Here is a 16,953-nt window from a genome sequence, read left to right as displayed (position 1 = left end):
TATTATCCTTCCTTTGTAATAACCCTCTTCCTATGACAGCCAGCATGGATAAAGCACTCATCCAGGCACTGGCATGGTGTGCGTATGGCACCACATATCCCAGACAGCAGAGGCTGCACCACCTTGTGGGAAGCCGAGGGTAGGCCTAGGAACTGCATATCCAGTAAGTGCCACTCAGTGTCCAACGAGTGTCCACCTTCACAGCACCATTTGGCATAGACACAGCCTTCCCAAGATACTGTTCCTGCTCACACTCACCCTATCAAATGAGGCAGGAGGGCACAAACCACCCCCTCAGACCCACTGCTGCTGGAGGTCAGTCATAGCCTTTGTATATCCTCCAGCGCGGGATATAGCGAATTCGGAACGGAATGCAAGGAATCCAGCAGAGGATAAAGGGAGCCCTTATCAGAAAAGGGCATGAAGAATGCCCCTTCCCTGTTAGTTGCCTCCTTTTCTCACTTTCCTTGGCAGTACATTGCACAGAGGAGGGGTTGAGAACCAGCTTTAAGCAACAGCAAAAGCATTTCCTTATGGGTCATGGAGGGCCCTGCACTCACTGTCCACTTACCCAACCTCCATACCTGGTTACTCAATCCCTCTTCTAACTACTCCAAACCTGGCAACAATTGAATCGCTGTGCTTACAGAGTGATCCACTGCTGGTCATATTAAAGAAAGAACTCCTCCTTTTGTCTGGGAAGTCATTATCATAACCAGATGGCGTATCATGGTTAATTCAACATCCTCTGGCCGGCTATCGTTACCACTGTATAAATCTGTATTAAGAGCTCACTGGCAAACGGCCTTAGTGCTCAGTTCCACTGGGGGTTTTAAATCCCATTCAAAAGAGAGAAGGGTCCCTAAATCTGAAGTGCCGCTTCCACCCAATCCCATAATGATGTATAAACTTAGAGGAAGCAATCAGCATTCTCAGCGTGTAATTGATCTTGTGCTGGGATGATAGGCTCACTAAAGAACCCATCTCTCTATTAGATAGGCTCATTCTGGTACCCCTCAACAATCCCATATCCTCAACAACCTCGCAGTCAAAGACTCTCGAGGCATCTGTCTGTACCTATCCCTTAATCTCACCTGATTCTTCGTGGATAACTCCCAGATCTCTGTTGTCTCGAAGAGGCTCATTGTACCATCTCCCACACATTCCTGATCCTCCTAACCCTCCTGCGAAGAAGAGACCGTGGGCCGATGCCCCCCATGGCAGGTATATGCCCATGTGATCACTGTCCTGGCCCATACCATTTTGGCTATGCAGAGAATAGAGGGATCATTTTGAGGAATAGTCCTATGAGTCCACTCTACCCTCTCGTCTTCAATTTCACCATCCAGACGATCTCACATTGCTGGACCTTCATTAGCCAACAAGCTATGTCTGTATTCTTATCTTTTAACTTTGCAGCCTGGGTCTGGGCCAACCGCAGGTCTTCTCCCATAATGGAACAGTGTCGATTTAGCTCTTATACCTCATTCTAAAGATCTGTGATTTTCTTGTGCTGGTGCCTTACAATGTCTGCAAACAGCCAGAAAGCATCCCTCTGTCTACCCTTTCACCTTGGAAAACCCAGTATTTTCAGCATGGGCATGACGTGGTGTCCAGTTTCAACCCCAATTAATCTATTCACCGTACCAATGTACTGGCATCCCATAACCCATAGTAGTTTGACGAGACTTCCAAAGTTCTCACTGTTACTGCTCTGCCCTGGGACTCGGCATTGCCTCTCCGCAGGGGGGGCGGGGGTGTGGGTGCGGGTCCTCTGTCTTAAGCAACATCCTGAAGAAATGTGTTTTCTGCCCCAATCAACATGCCCTGCTCGCAGCACCATATTTAACGTGCAAGCAAGTTCCTGGGATTGGTGCGTGAGGCAGAAATCCCCAACTACAAATAAGCATATTAAGCATTTATTTATAAACAGTAAAGGTATTGACCGAATATTTAAGTTCCTCCAAGTTACACAAACTACAAAATATTCCACAAACAAACACTGAGCTCAAAGAGTGCGAGGAACAACCCTTCCCACTGGTTCTGTGAGGCGTGCCCTGGGGACAAAGGAAAGAGAGCAAACCTCCAGCACGTGCTAGTCTTTACACCTGGGGTGTCTGAAACTGGGCACCAGAGCTGTGATGCACAAGGCAACCAATGGGAAAGAGCTGCTGCAGATTTTAAATGGGCCAATCAAACACCGTCATGGCAGAAGCGGCTTTCATCTGGCAAACAAGCCAATCCCACACAAGGTTTTGCATCAGGTGCTGGTATCATCGCTTGCCCCTCTTCCTGACCCCATGCTGCTTGCTGCTCAAATTTCGATCCTCACCTTTTGCCACTTGACCCCTTCCCTGCACTCAGCACCTGACCCCCTTTGTGCAACTCTCACTGCAAGACCCTCTCCCTGTGCCGCTCACTGCCTGACCCCCTCCCTGTGCCATTCGCCACCTAACCCCCTCCCTGTGCCACTCACTCACAACTCCATTATGGCGGTGAATGGCACAGGGAGAGGGTCAAGTCATGAGTGGCACAAGGGAGGGTGCCACTCGCCGCCTGACCCTCTCCCTGATGCACGGTTTAGGATTAGTGAGTTGTGATCAAGCTATGTTAATGTCAGAAGCATGGTGATACCAGCAGGCTGCCCCCTGCCCATCCTCGGACTGTGTTGGATGTTGACGCAGACAATGCTTTTAACTGTATGTTTCAATATTCTGACATACATGTGACAAATAAAATTAAGCTCTATATCTTTAAGTAACACAAAATTTTTACAAGACAGAAGAATTAGACCAGAAAATGTTTATTATAGTGCAAAATGATCATAGTGGTCATTGTGTTAACAAACCATAGTGACCAGGTTTTTGCCAGTTGGTTCAAGAACTGAATGTTTGATGGAAATTAACTGTAATTGTTCTGTACATTGAAATTGCTTAGAACACCAATTCACGTCAAAGATCAGAACACCCGAGCAGTGGGGAGTCTCACGGTCAGCATAACTTTTACACTTGGATAAACATTGAGAGGATTTGAACAGCTTTCACGCATTAATCAAGATATTTGTATGATTTAACATAACTAATACACTATTACAACCAGGAATTTTCTCTGTTCCAATGCAGTTTCAATGTATGAACAGACTGAGAAGAAAGGTGTTCCACTTTTCTGCTGTCAACATTACCAGAATTTATTTCCAGAAGTCAATGTACTCCTGTGAGTCTTTCAAAATTGTTGGTTATTTATTAACAGAAATATTTGCAAAACAAAGAAAAAGAACTGATTATATAAAGAGTGTATCTGTGATTTGAGTGAGATAGATCCATTTGCAAAATCCCCCGTCGTGTCTCTCCAATTGGTCGGATCGGACGGTGACAAAGCAAGATGAAGCTCGTCCTCAGTTACGGGATCATCTTGTTGCTTCTCACTGGCTGTCACACGAATGACGGTAAGCATCAATGAACCCTCAGTGCAACCCGTTCCTCTCGTCTGTACATCTCCTCCAGCTGACGCTGTTCCTCCCACGGTGGTGACTTCAGGCGAAGGTTGTTGACAGGAATTGTCAGATAATAGCTTGAGACTTGTGTGCTCTCTTCGTCCCTGACAGGTGATCAAAGTTTCCTCTAAGCTTTAAAGCTGAACGGACCAAACATTGCTCTAAGCAGGAAATTTTTACATGGCCTGAAAACTACATAGCACTTTAAATGTTTTTATTTGTAATATGCATAGTATAAATATTTAGATTGAAAATTGAAACATCACATACTTTTGATTTTATTTATTAATCGGAGGGTTGATGAAATTCAGTACATCAAAGAAAATCTTGAATGTTTTGTTAACTTTTTCTCATCAGTTTTCATTCCTGCTGCTTGGTAACATAATCTATGTGCACGGGAGCATTTCAGTTACAGCGTGGCTGTGCATCTGCGTAGCTTAGGGGGAACCGTGCAGGTGATTCACCTTGCTGCACTGTTAGACACTGTGTCTTTTCCTTTCACCATCTCCCAATGCCAGGGTGAGACTGAGAAACACAACAACCAATGTATTCCCTAAGATGAACAAATTAGTACAAGTAGACTTTGAAATTAGTTGTATTAAGCAAAGCAAGGAATTGAGGAAACAGATTTTGTGTAAGAATTCCCAGTGATTTTGTTCCCAGCTAGTGGATTCCAGGGAGATGTGGAAAGACTGCTTAATCTCTGATTATAAGGAATCCTGTATAATGGGAAGTTGTTTCCCCGTACAATGTATCAAAAAAGTTAACATGAGAAATTTCTGTTGCTTTTTACTGAGTAGAATGAGCTTGCGATCGTCGTGAGGATGTGGTTACAGAGATTGTTTTTCATTTTAAACTCTGTTTATGAACCAATGGTGAATAAGTAACTAGCAACTGGTTTCATCATCTTATTTGCTTATCCTATTAAGGCTGTTGTCAGAATAATATTTACAGTTTCTGTTACTTCAGTTCACCTCTTCATATCTGGAGAGACCACTCTGAATGTAGTGTGACATTTGACAACGTAGTTTCATCACAGGCAACAACAGTGTTGGCTTTTAACATCTTCTTCTTCTTGGGCCCCTAGCTCCCAGTGGGACAAGGACCATCGATGACCTCCTGTCCCCATTGTCCAAAGTCAATGTTATGGTTGGAGTTCATCAATGTTTCTGTAATCGATTGTATCTACTGAACAGGGTTTGATCTATACAGCTTCACCAGAGCCCTGTTGACTGGCCTTAGCCATTTCCACCTCTTACAAAAAAGCTGGACGAACTCAGCAGGTCGGACAGCATCCATTGAAAGGAGCAGTCAACGGATGCTGCCCGACCTGCTGAATTCATCCAGCATTTTTGTATGTCTTGATTTGACCACAGCATCTGCAGCACACTTTGTGTTTACCATTTCCACCTCTGTTGGTGGGGATGTGGTGTAGGTTTTTAAAGTTAAACAGAAGAACATTTCTGCTTTTATACAAATCCGATCTCATTGCAAGTGCACACCAAAGCATTTCAGAGGTAGTAGTCTGACATCATGACACAGTTCCGTCAGCAGACAGGCGCTGGATGTTTAATACTGTGGATGTGTTATTGAGTCTTTCTACAGAAACCTTCAGCTCTGCAGCTCCTGTCTCGAATCCGCAGGGCAAACAGTTTTCCAGAAGAGCTTAAAGAAGGGAATCTGGAGCGAGAGTGTGTGGAAGAAACATGCTCAAAGGAAGAAGCCCGAGAGATTTTTGAAGATGGTTCCAAAACGGTAAGGACAAATTTTGCAGGTCCAATTCCAATTTAGCCCTTGCTTTCCTCACCCCTTGGATGGTGAAGTGGGGATACATTTCTACCAAAGGAGGTGTAAGGTGCTCCTTCCTTTCCCTCACCTGTAGGTCACCCTTGGGGAAGGTGTAGCATCTGCTTAGCATGTGAAGCCATGGGTGCAGGTAGTGGATGGTTGTATGAGCAGCTGGTGCAGATCACAAGTCCTGGTTATGTGACCACTGACACCAGGCAGACAAGCCTATCAATAATGGCTGGGGTCACCCGTCTTGTAAAGACACTGCCCAGAAGAAGGCAATGGAAATCCTCTTATACAACATGTCACATAATGATGATGATGTTTTGCACCCTCCAGACTGTTGTCTCATTCATTGTTCACTCAAGGAATTCAAAGGGTCAGGAGAATAAGACCATAACACAGAGAAGCAGAATTAGGCCATTTGGCCCATCAGGTCTGTTCCATGAATCATGGCTAATTTGTTATCCCTCTCAACCCCATTCTCCTGCCTTCTTCCCATATCCTTTGATGTTATATACCCGAGACTATGAGGCAACCCATGCAGTGTATGTTCAGTCTGTTCACTGCTGGAGAATGACATAGTTCATCTCACCTCAAATGCCACTTTGCCTTACTGGTGGTAGGACCCATCTCTTTGATGGGTGGACACAAGACGAAGGGGACTCAAGAGAAGAAAGCTAACTAAAACCACGACTGAGGAACAACATTGCCATGTCTTCCACTACCCAGTGTCTTCAGTGACCTCACTTGGCTCACCAATGTCAGTCACATCTTATAGTGGACAATATAAACCACCTCCATGTTGCAGCCTCATCATTAGGACCAAAGAGCACAGCATCAGGATACAAGGCCATTCCTATAAAGAAGCGATGAGGAGGAACTTCTTTAGCCAGAGGGTGGTGAATCTCTGGAATTCATCACCACAGGAAGCTGTGGAGGCCCAGTCATTGGACATATTCCAAGTGGAGATTTATAAGTTCTTGATTTGTCAAGACGTCAAAGGTTACGGGGGAAGGCAGGAGAATGGGGTTGAGAGGGATAATAAATCAGTCATAATGAATGTTGGAACAGACTCAATGGGCTGAATGGCCTAACTTGGCTCCTCTGTCTTCTGGGCACAGAAATGGCAATCTGTTAAAAGCTGAAGGTGCCAGAAATCTGAAATAAAAACAGGAAGTGCCAGGTGGATTGTGGGGTCCAAGTTCATAACTCTCTGAAAGTGACTGCACGGTTTGATAGGGAGGTTAAGAAGACATATGGTGTGCTTGCCTTTATTGATCAAGTCATTCAGTTCAAGAGTCAGAATGTAATGTTGTGGCTTTATGAAACCGTAGTGAGGCCACATCTGGCGTATTCTGTTCATCCATGAGCACCTCATTACAGGAAAGATGTTAAAGCCTTAGAAGGAACACAGAAGAGGTTCACCAGAATGCAGCTTGGATTAGAGGGCAAGCGCAATGAGGAGAGGCTGGACAAATTTGGTTGCTTTCCCTGGAGCTGCAAAGGCTGAAAGGAGGCTTGGGCCAAATGGCCTAATTCTGTTCCTATGTCTTCAATCGAAATCAATTTCAATTCAACCATACAAGAATACGCATTAATTCAGCCATACGAGACAGTGTTACTCCAGGGCCAAGGTGTAAAACATTGTACCAACAGTCATACACAGCGCAAAGCACCTGTAATGCCCTGGTTAGGATTTCTACTGCCATGCTGTGAAGTATTTGATTTTAGCAGTTTTCTGTAAAAGCAGTGTGTTATCTTTGGTGAGAGTGTTTTAGTTTCAGCTGAAGATAATCTCCATACCACCATTATAGGCCAAATGGCCTAATTCTGCTCCTCTGTCTTATGGTCTTATTATCCTGACCCTTTGAATTCCTTGAGTGGACAATGAATGAAGTTGTTCAGCTTAGGAATGTTGTGTCAGCCAATCAGGATGGTGGTATGGAGAGAAGGTTCTAGAGAGATCTGGAAGGATAGAGACTTCTGACAGACAGTGGTCGGGTTCGTGGTCTTTAAGCGGGAGATGTGGAGGGGAGAGGATCAAGGAAGACACCTGGTGCTTTGTATCTGAAGGGAAAACCCTAATGCAAGGAGAGCTTCAGGAGGCGAAGATGTTCAAGAAGGGAAGTTCTCCCTGTGAATGGTGATGAGAATTCTGCACCATGAGTAAAGCGGTATACCCAACCACCACAGAAACGAGCTCCATTGTTTATGTGCACATTTATACTGGTTTAATTGTAATGGCTCTTGTTTTTCCTTTTCTTTTTCCTACCAACTGTTGATAAAGCTGAAATTTGTAAATATTCTTAGTTTATAATTTATTCAGGTGTACGATCTGTGATTTCTTGGCAGCCAATAACTGTGCATGATCAGTAATTAAACAGCATTCGCTCAAATTGAGGTTCCTTTAATGGTAATTCCCAACATTCTTGTTTGATTGAACCCCAAATCATACTGGCTCTATACATATACGTTTATAAAAGGTGGCCTTCTCACTACTGAGCTACGGTGAGGGGGTTTCATTTGTCTTATGAAGCTGGTCTGGTGATCTGAGTATAATGTTGACCTCGTTCCTTCTTCCAAAGATTCTGCTGAGTATTTTCAGCACTGTCTGCTTCTGTTCCCTTTCACTGACGTCTGATACCAAGCCACCAATATTGTCCTCACCAGATATTGAACCAAGGCCAATTGTTATTAATGTATTTCTCTTTTCTTTAAGGAATCCTTCTGGAAACTCTACACAGGTATGTGGTTCTCCATTTTATCATTCTCATAAAACCGCTGGGACTTTCACTTTAAAGAATGTAAGTTCCAGCCACCAGTGAAACAACTTTCCCTTCATGTTCTGATTTAAATGGAAAGAAGGACTAAAGATTGTCAAGGGAAATAAACATCATGTTATACGGAATGCTGGGAGGACTCAGTGAGTCAAGCAGCATCTATGTTGGCAGAAGGTGTGAGTCGATATTCTGGATCGAGACCCTGCATCAAAAGGGAAGTGGAAAGTCACCACAATTTATTTATTTATCAAGTAATAGAAAAGTACAGCACAGAAACAGGCTCTTTGGCCTATCCAGACTGTGCTGGACCATTCAGACTGCCTACTCCCTTTGACCTGTACCGGGACCGTAGCCCTCCATAACCCTGCCATCCATGTAGCTATCCAAACTTCTCTTACAAGATTGAAATCAAGATCGCATGCACCACTTCTGCCGGCAGTTCCTTCCAGACTCTCACAAACCTCTGTGTGGTAAGTTTCCCTTCATGTTCCCCTTAAAATTTTCATCTTTCAACCCATGACCTCTGGTTGTAGTTCCACACAACCTTAGTGGAAATAGCCTGCTTGCATTTACCTTATCTATACCCCTTTTAATTTTATATACTTCTATCAAACCTCCCTCATTCTCCTACATTCCAAGGAATATAACACAGAACAGGACGTTCCAGATTTAACCCAGGCCTAATCCCAGGACAATTTACAATGAACCTGGTAATCTACTAAATTGTCCTGTGGGAGGGAAACAGAGGGCCTGGTGGAAACCCATGCACACATAGGAAGGACGTACAATCTTCTTACAGAGAGTGTCAGAATTGAACTCTGAACTTCGCTGGCCGGAGCTGTTATAGGGCTGGTTCCTGTGCTCTGTTCTTCCATGATCTGTGGTCTAATGCCTGACAATGGCATGCATTGTAATTATCTTAACAAACAAGTTTCAAAATGGAATGTGTGGGTAAAAATTAAAGTATAAAACCATAAGACATAAGAGTGGAATTAGGCCATTCAGTCCATTGAGTCTGCTCATGGCTGATTTACTATCCCTCTCAACCCCTTTCACCTGCCTTCTCCCTGCAAACTTTGATGCCCTGACTAATCAAGAACCTAGTAACCTCCACTTTAAATATAATCAAATGACTTGGCCCCCACAGCTGTCTGTGGAAATTAACTCCACAGATTCTCCACCCTCTGGCTAAAGAATCAAGGACCAACTTTATTCAGAACATATACTTACATGTAGTTTCAGTGTTGTTTTGGGATTTGTATAGATTGTATATTGAAGTAATGGACTTTTAATTAGAATTGTAAAGACCAGGATAAAGATTCAATCCACTCGGATTCCCTTGATACGGGGCTTAATTTGCTCCCCTTGCTGCCATGCAGAAATAAAACCCTTTAATTTAATTTCCGATTTCCAGCCAGGCGGAGCTGTAATTCAATAACCTGTCAAAATAATGGGACCTGTCGGAACACCGCCATAGGAGCACAATGTAAATGTCTCGGAGGATTCAATGGAACCTTCTGTGAAACAGGTAAGAGAACTTCCATTCTCAAGCGATGAATTCTGACGGTAGTCATTAGGAAGCAGTAATATCTTGATCAACCCATACTATGATGGGTTATGGTATCTGAGAGTAACATGGGGGCTCAAATACCCTGTCTTGCATGGATTTAGTGTATGTCTAGAAGACAGTTGGACAGGTAGAGGGACAGGAATGTTTTAGAAGTGTATGGGCCAAACAATGGGCACCATGGTTAGCATGGCAGAGTTGGGCCAAAGGGCCTGTATCTCTGCTGTGAAATGCAATGACTCTACTCTGGTACTGCTTGCTGTAGAGTAGGGTCTTGGCTCAGAGATGGCAACAATGGGGTTGAACTCATAAGTTCTTGGCACAGGGTCCCTTTGTTAACAGCTAACGGAACTAGATTGTGTAAACATCAGAGATGGGGGAGCAGGAATTTGGAAAGGAAGGATAAGTGAGAGATAGATAGATACTTTATTGATCCCAATTGAAATTACAGTGTCACAATAGCATTACAAATGCACAGATATACAAATATTAGAAGAGAAGTAAGAAAGAATAAAAAGAATAAGAAAGATATTATGGTAAAGCAGGTTCACGGGTTTGGTAAGTGAGACAGAAGATATTAATAGAAACAGAAAATCTACAGCACAATACAGGCCCTTGGGCCCACAAAGCTGTGCCAAACATGTCCTTACCTTAGAAATTACCTAGGGTTACCCATAGCCCTCTATTTTTCTAAGGTCCATGTACCTATCCAGGAGTCTCTTAATAAACCCTATCATATCCAACTCCACCACTGTCACCGTCAGCCCACTCCAGTCACTCACCACTCTCTGCGTAACAAAACTTACTCCCGACATCTCCTCTTTACCTACTTCCAAGCACCATAAAACTGTGCCCTTTTGTGCTAGCCATTTCAACCCTGGGAAAAAGCCTCTGCCTATCTACACAATCAATGCCTCTCATCATCTTATATACCTCTATTAGGTCACCTCTCATCCTCCGTCGCTCCAAGGAGAAAAGGCTGAGTTCACTCAATGTATTCTCATAAGGCATGCTTCCCAATCCAGGCAACATCCTTGTAAATCTCCTCTGCACCCTTTCTATAGTTTCCACATCCTTCCTGTAGTGAGGTGACCATAATTGAGCACAGTACTCCAAGTGGGGTCTGACCAGGGTCCTATATAGCTGCAACATTACCTCTCGGCCCCTAAACTCAATTCCACGATTGATGACAGCCGAAGTCTTCTTAACTACGGAGCCAACCTGCGCAGCAAGAATAAGCAGGTTAGCCACTTATTTACAAACAGTAAAACATTCAACCAACACACACAAAATGCTGCAGGAACTCAGCAGGCCAGGCAGCGTCTATGTAAGTGAGTAAACAGTCAACGTTTCAAACCAAGACCCTTCATCAGGACAATCATTCAGACATCTAAGTCGCCATAAGTTATGTAAAGTATGACACTAACCATTCCATAACACTTAAAACTCAACTGGTACTTCATTAATTCTCCCCAAGTTGAACAAATAAACATTCGACAGATACTTAGCCAAGTATGCATGTGGGTCCTCCTGTATCTGCAGCATACTTTCCCAGTGGTTCTTCAGCACTGGACATGACCTCAGTGTGAAGGTGAGCCCCTGGAGACAAGGACAGACAGCCAATCTCTAGCATGTACTATTCTTATACCCCTGAGGTGTCCAGAACTGGACATTGGCATCATGCCACACAAGGCAACCAATGGGAAAGCACTACTGCATCCTTTGAATTGGTCAACTGACGACCAGCACGACAGAAGCAGCTTCTGAGTGACAAGTAAACTAACCCTTCACATTACAAGGGGCTGGTCACATCTGAACTGACAACTGCTGATCACCTGACATGATAAACTTCACTTAAGTCTTTGGGGGCATTCTACCACTTTGCTTCCTCCTTCCTATTCTCTGAATGTTGAGACCATCTGATCAGACAGGTGTTACAATTTGAATCGCTGTGAATAATGGGGTGGAAGAGGCAGGGACTCAGAACATCCAAGAATTCTCTGGATGAGGACCTGAATTGCCAGGTCTTTGTGAAATATGAGGAATGTTGGGCCCCGTATCTAAGGAAACACGTGATGGCCCTGAAGGAGGTTTACAAGAATGAAAGGTTTTACATATCAGTGACATTTGATGGCTCTCACTTGTACTCAACAGAGGTCAGAAGGATGGGAGGCAATCTCATTGAAGCTGAAAGGTCTGGATTAAGTTGACATGGAGAGGATGTTTCCATTAGTTGGAGCATGTAGGATCCAAGCATATGAATAAAGAGGTGCCTCTTTAGAACTGAGATGAGGAGGAATTTCTTCAGCTAGAGGAGGAAGAATCTTTGGAATTTGTTGCCTAATTGCTGTAGAGGCCTAGTCATTGCGTGTACTTAAAGCAGAGATTGATAGCTTCTTGATTGTTGGGGGGGTGGTCAAGGACTATGGACAGTAAGTGAGAGAATGGCACATCAAACAAAATATCAGGCATGATTAAGTTGGGCACGAGACCTAATGGGCTGAATGGCCTTCTCTGCTCCAATATCTTATGATGATATAAGACCGTGGCTGAGTGCTGGGAAGTGGGATGACTACAGGTAGTTTCTGGGTGGCTCACTATGGTGAGCTGAATGTGCCCACCTTTCTGAATCTGTGACTAATTCTCATTCACTAAACCTGCAAACCCATGTACACTGACTTCACCACTCCAGTTTGAAACTTCCATCCTTGTTTGCTCTCATGTGCGACAATTTATTGACTGTGGGTTTTGGTAACAGGGCGATGATTTACAACTTTAAAGCAAATTCATTCGTTTTGTTCATAATCAGTCTTGTATGCCATGAAATTTGCTGTTTTGCAGAAGCAGTACAAAGACATAAATTTGCTACAGATTACAAACTTAATTAATTATTCGTAAATAAACTTAAAAAGGAATAGTAAGGTAGTGTTCATGGTTACCATATGAGATCGATTGCAAGACTGTGGTGCTACAATGGCTGGTCCTCCAACGTGCAGAAGGTACTCACTTTTGGATGCGGGCTTTTAAGTGCTCATGGCAGGCAGGACAGGAGCATAGCTCATGAAGTGTTAATTGCCCAGCGCGTAATGCTACTAATGTGACTCAGTAAAAATGTTTAATCACACCACTCTGTTGTCATCCTCGCTGTGCATGTGTAACCTATTGGTTCATGGACCATTCAGAAATCTGGCGGTAGAGGGGAAGAAGCTGTTCTGGAATTGAGTGTGGGTCTTCAGACTCGTGTGGTAATGAGGGCGCGTCCATCCTTAATGATGGATGTCACCTTCTTGCTGTACTGCCCCTTGAACATGTCCTCAATGGAGGGGAGGGTTGTAGTCATGATGGAACTGGCTGAATCTACAAGCATCTGTGGCCTCTTACCATCCTGTGCATTGGAGCCTCTATATCAGGTTGTGACGCACCCAGTCAGAATGCTCTCTATCGTACATGTACAGATCATGCTAGAGTCTTTTAGCTAGAGTAGGGCCCACCACTCTACTGGGGCACAGGCCACTGACATCAACGTGCCAGAGGCCTCTGCCCTGGACCAGTTTATCAAGATGTCCCCAAGATCTCTGAAGATCTTTCTTCCCCCAACAATGAGACCCTTGGAGCTTTTGTTGGCAGTTCTTTAGCCAATGTCTTAACCCTCGCTCTTCCAGTCGGACTTGGGACCATCTATAGCAGAGTTCTAGAGTCTTTGGTGGCATAACAAATCTCGTAATAATCAGGATGCAGAGCAGCTGTGTGTCTTCTTTGTGAATGCATCAATGTATAGGATCCTGGAAGTTGTTCATCCTTTCTACTGCTGACTGCTCGGTGCTTTCTCCCCACCGCTCATCAGCACAGGCAGTAGGAACGTTGCGGCACACTTCCCTGGGATTCAGGTTTAATAGTGACTTGCAATGCTGCTAGCATTCAAATTGTACACCTTGCTGTGCTCTGCTTTCTTACAAGTCTGTGAAGATTCAGCATGCCATCTAAAACTTTGACAAACTTCTACAGATGTGTGGCGGAGAGTATACTGACTGGCTTCACCATGGCCTGGTATGGGTATAACGATGCTCTTGAACAGAGAAACCTAACCAAACGTAACAGATAATACAGGCCAGTCTGTCATAGGCCCTCCACTATTGAGCATACTTACATGGCCACTGGCACAGGAAAGCAGCACCCATTATTAAGGACCCCCACCATCCAGTCCATGTTCTCTTCTCACTGCAGCCATCAGGAAGGAGATACAAGAGCCTCAAGTCACATATGAAAAGTTCAGGAACAGTTGTTATCCTACAGTCATCAGGCTCTTGAACTAAAGGGGATAACTTCACTCCACCAAATACTGAAATGATTCCATAACCTATGGACTAACTTTTAAGGACTCTACAACTTGTGTTCTTGATGTTTATTGTTTATTTATTATTGTTTCTTTTTATGTATTAGTACAATTTGTTGTCTTTTGCACATTGGTTGTTTACTGTCTTTGTCGAGGGCAGATTTTCATTGATTCCATTGTGTTTCTTTGTATTCACTGTGAATGCCAGCAAGAAAATTAAGCTCAAGGCAATTGTATCATGACATATATGTGCCTTGATAATAAATTTTCTTTGAAGTTTAAACTTACTTTTAACGTTGTTATTGTTCCAGATATCAATGAGTGTGACTTAACGCCCGCATGCCCACCAGGAACGACGTGTGTAGACGGAATCAACATGTTCACCTGCAATTGCCCAACTGAAGGATGCTTGGCAAATTCAAAATTGGAATCAGATAGTCATGAAGAATTTGCTATGCTTTTCCAACTCTCGCTTTAGCTAGCAGCTAAACATAGGGGGTGATAGCTCCCGGCCCAGCTAAACTTAAGAAATCTTGTTTGAAAGGATGTTGCACAATGTGTCCCGTTACAAATCCGTACCACGAAATAACAAACAATACACAATATGCGATTAAACGATTAACCTTTATAATTCTTACTTTGACTATATGTTTAGTAAAGAAAACAAAAAAAAGGGCCCAATCTTATGAAACAATCTTATTGCACAATGTTGGAGCTCACAGATAAGTTGATTGTCCACCATCGACCTCCTCCGATCATCACTTTCCTTTGGACCCTCACTCCAACTCCACCCTGCCCAGCAGTCTACCAACTCTCTCCATTCGTGTCTTCTCTCCTCAGCAAAAAGACTGCGAAAATCTCTCTTCCAGCTCACAACAAAGAACAACAGCATTCCAAACCCCGTAATCTCTAGTCATAACCCGAATATTGCTGCTGCAGAGAAACCATTACATTATTAGTGAAATCTTAAAGCATGTTACACAGCAATGAAACCCTACGGCATGTTACAATTTTAAAGAATAACTAAAATTTACAACTAAATGTGGGGATGAGCTTGATGAGCTGCTGGATTTCGGCCTGCTGAGTTCCTCCAGCATTTTGTTATTGCTCCAGATCCAAGCAACTGTCTCTTGTGTTTCCAAAATCAGACATTGTCAACGTTTACCAACCTCTTCAAGTTTTGTCATTAAAGTTTGGACTCTTTGAAACCCAGTGATCAGTAATCTTTCAGTACATTAATTAAATCTTATGCAATGACTTTTATAAATAGTTGTAAACCTTTACACTTTAAGCAACACCCTGCACCTTCTGCAACATAACAAGTATCAAACACAAAGTACACTGCAGATGCTGTGGTCAAATCAACGCATACAGACAAGCTGGAGGAACTCAGCAGGTCGGGCAGCATCCGTTGAAATGAGCAGTCAACGTATCGGGCCGAGGCCCTTTGTCAGGACTGAAGAAGGAGGGAGCAGGGGCCCCATAAAGAAGGTGGGGGGGGGGGGAGGGTGGAAAACCAATGACAGGAAAGATCAAGGGGTGGGGAGGGGAAACAGGGAGGAGATAGGCAAGAGAGGTGATAGGCAGCTAGAAGAGGAGACAAAGTGAAAGTGGGATGGGGGGAAGGGAGAGGAAGGGAATTATCGGAAGTTGGAGAATTGGATGTTCATACCAAGGGGCTGGAGACTACTCAGACGGTATATGAGGTGTTGCTCCTCCAACCTGAGTTTGGCCTCATCATGGCAGTAGAGGAGGCCATGTATGAACATATCCAAATGGGAATGTGAAGCAGAGTTGAAGTGGGTGGCAACTGAGAGATCCTGTCTGTTGTTGCGGAGGTGCTTGATGAAGCAGTCCCCCAATCTGCATCGGGTTTCGCCAATGTAGAGGCCGCCGCACCGGATGCAATAGATTACCCCAATAGACTCACAAGTGTTGTCTCACGTGGAAGGACAGTTTGGGGCTCTGAATGGTGGTAAGAGAGGAGGTGTAGGGACAGGTGTAGCATTTGCGCTTACAGGGTTAAGTACCAGGTGGGAGATCTGTGGGGAGGGACGTGTGGACCAGGCAGTCGCGGAGGGAACGATCCCTGCAAAAAGCAGAGAGGGGTAGAGGATGAAAAATATCCTTAGTGGTGGGGTCCTGTTGAAGGTGCCGGAAGTTGCAGAGGATAATATGCTGGATCCAGAGGCTGGCGGGGTGGTAGGTGAGGACAAGGGGAACACGGTCCCTGTTGTGGTGACGGGAGGATGGGGTGAGGGCTGAAGTGTGGGAAATGGAGGAGATGTGGGTGAGGGCATCATTGATGACAGCAGAAGGGAACCCACGATTCTTAAGGAAAGAAGACATTTGGGATGTCCTGGAACGGAAAGCCTCATCCTGGGAACAGATGCGGCGGAGACAGAGGAACTGGGAATAGGGAATAGCAATGGTGCAGGAAGCAGCACCAATGTAGTCGACACCTCATTTGCTGTCTGGGTAGTCTCCAGCCCCTTGGTATGAACATCCAATTCTCCAACTTCCAGTAATTCCCTCCCTCTCCCTTCCCCCATCCCATTTTCACTCTGTCTCCTCTTCTAGCTGCCTATCAGCTCACTCATGATTCTGACTTCTTCTACTACCCATAGTGCTTTCCCCTTAGATTTCTTCTTCACCTCTCCTGCCTTTCCCCTCCCTGCTTCCCCCCCACCCCTTGATTTTTCCTCTGATTGTTTTTCCACCCTCCCCCCACCTTCTTTTTGGGGCCCCTGCCCCGTCCTTCTTCAGTCCTGATGAAGGGTCTCGGCCCAAAACATTGACTGCTCTTTTCAACGGATGCTGCCCGACCTGTTGAGTTCATCTAGCTTGTTTGTATGTGTTAACAAGTATCAAGACTTCTGTAAGAAATACTGCAGATAAAACCATATGAGATAGGAACAAAATTGGGTCATTCAGCCCATTGACTCTGCTCCAGCATTCTATCATGGCTGATTTAACATCCCCCTCAACT

General features: G+C 44.3%; 1 protein-coding gene and 1 long non-coding RNA gene across 2 annotated transcripts; one reads left to right on the top strand and one right to left on the bottom strand.

Moving 5' to 3' along the window:
* The first annotated feature begins 2,798 nt into the window (after window positions 1-2,798).
* On the top strand, window positions 2,799-16,482 carry LOC132380965 (coagulation factor X-like). Its single transcript, XM_059950002.1, has 5 exons — window positions 2,799-3,445; window positions 5,088-5,248; window positions 8,004-8,028; window positions 9,479-9,592; window positions 14,276-16,482. Exons 1-5 carry the CDS (start codon window positions 3,382-3,384, stop codon window positions 14,440-14,442), a joined length of 531 nt encoding a protein of 176 aa, XP_059805985.1. The 5' UTR covers window positions 2,799-3,381; the 3' UTR covers window positions 14,443-16,482.
* LOC132380966 (uncharacterized) lies at window positions 8,079-14,229 on the bottom strand. The gene is made up of 3 exons (XR_009507888.1): window positions 13,779-14,229; window positions 10,787-10,852; window positions 8,079-8,266 (listed from the first exon to the last, which is right to left on the bottom strand). It is a non-coding gene; the product is annotated as an uncharacterized LOC132380966 (long non-coding RNA).
* Window positions 16,483-16,953: the final 471 nt, after the last annotated feature.

Source organism: Hypanus sabinus, chromosome 25, assembly GCF_030144855.1.
Source record: "Hypanus sabinus isolate sHypSab1 chromosome 25, sHypSab1.hap1, whole genome shotgun sequence".
NCBI classification, from domain to species: Eukaryota; Metazoa; Chordata; class Chondrichthyes; order Myliobatiformes; family Dasyatidae; genus Hypanus; species Hypanus sabinus.
Note: the sequence above shows the minus strand (reverse complement) of the source record. Positions and strands in the feature narration are given on the sequence as shown.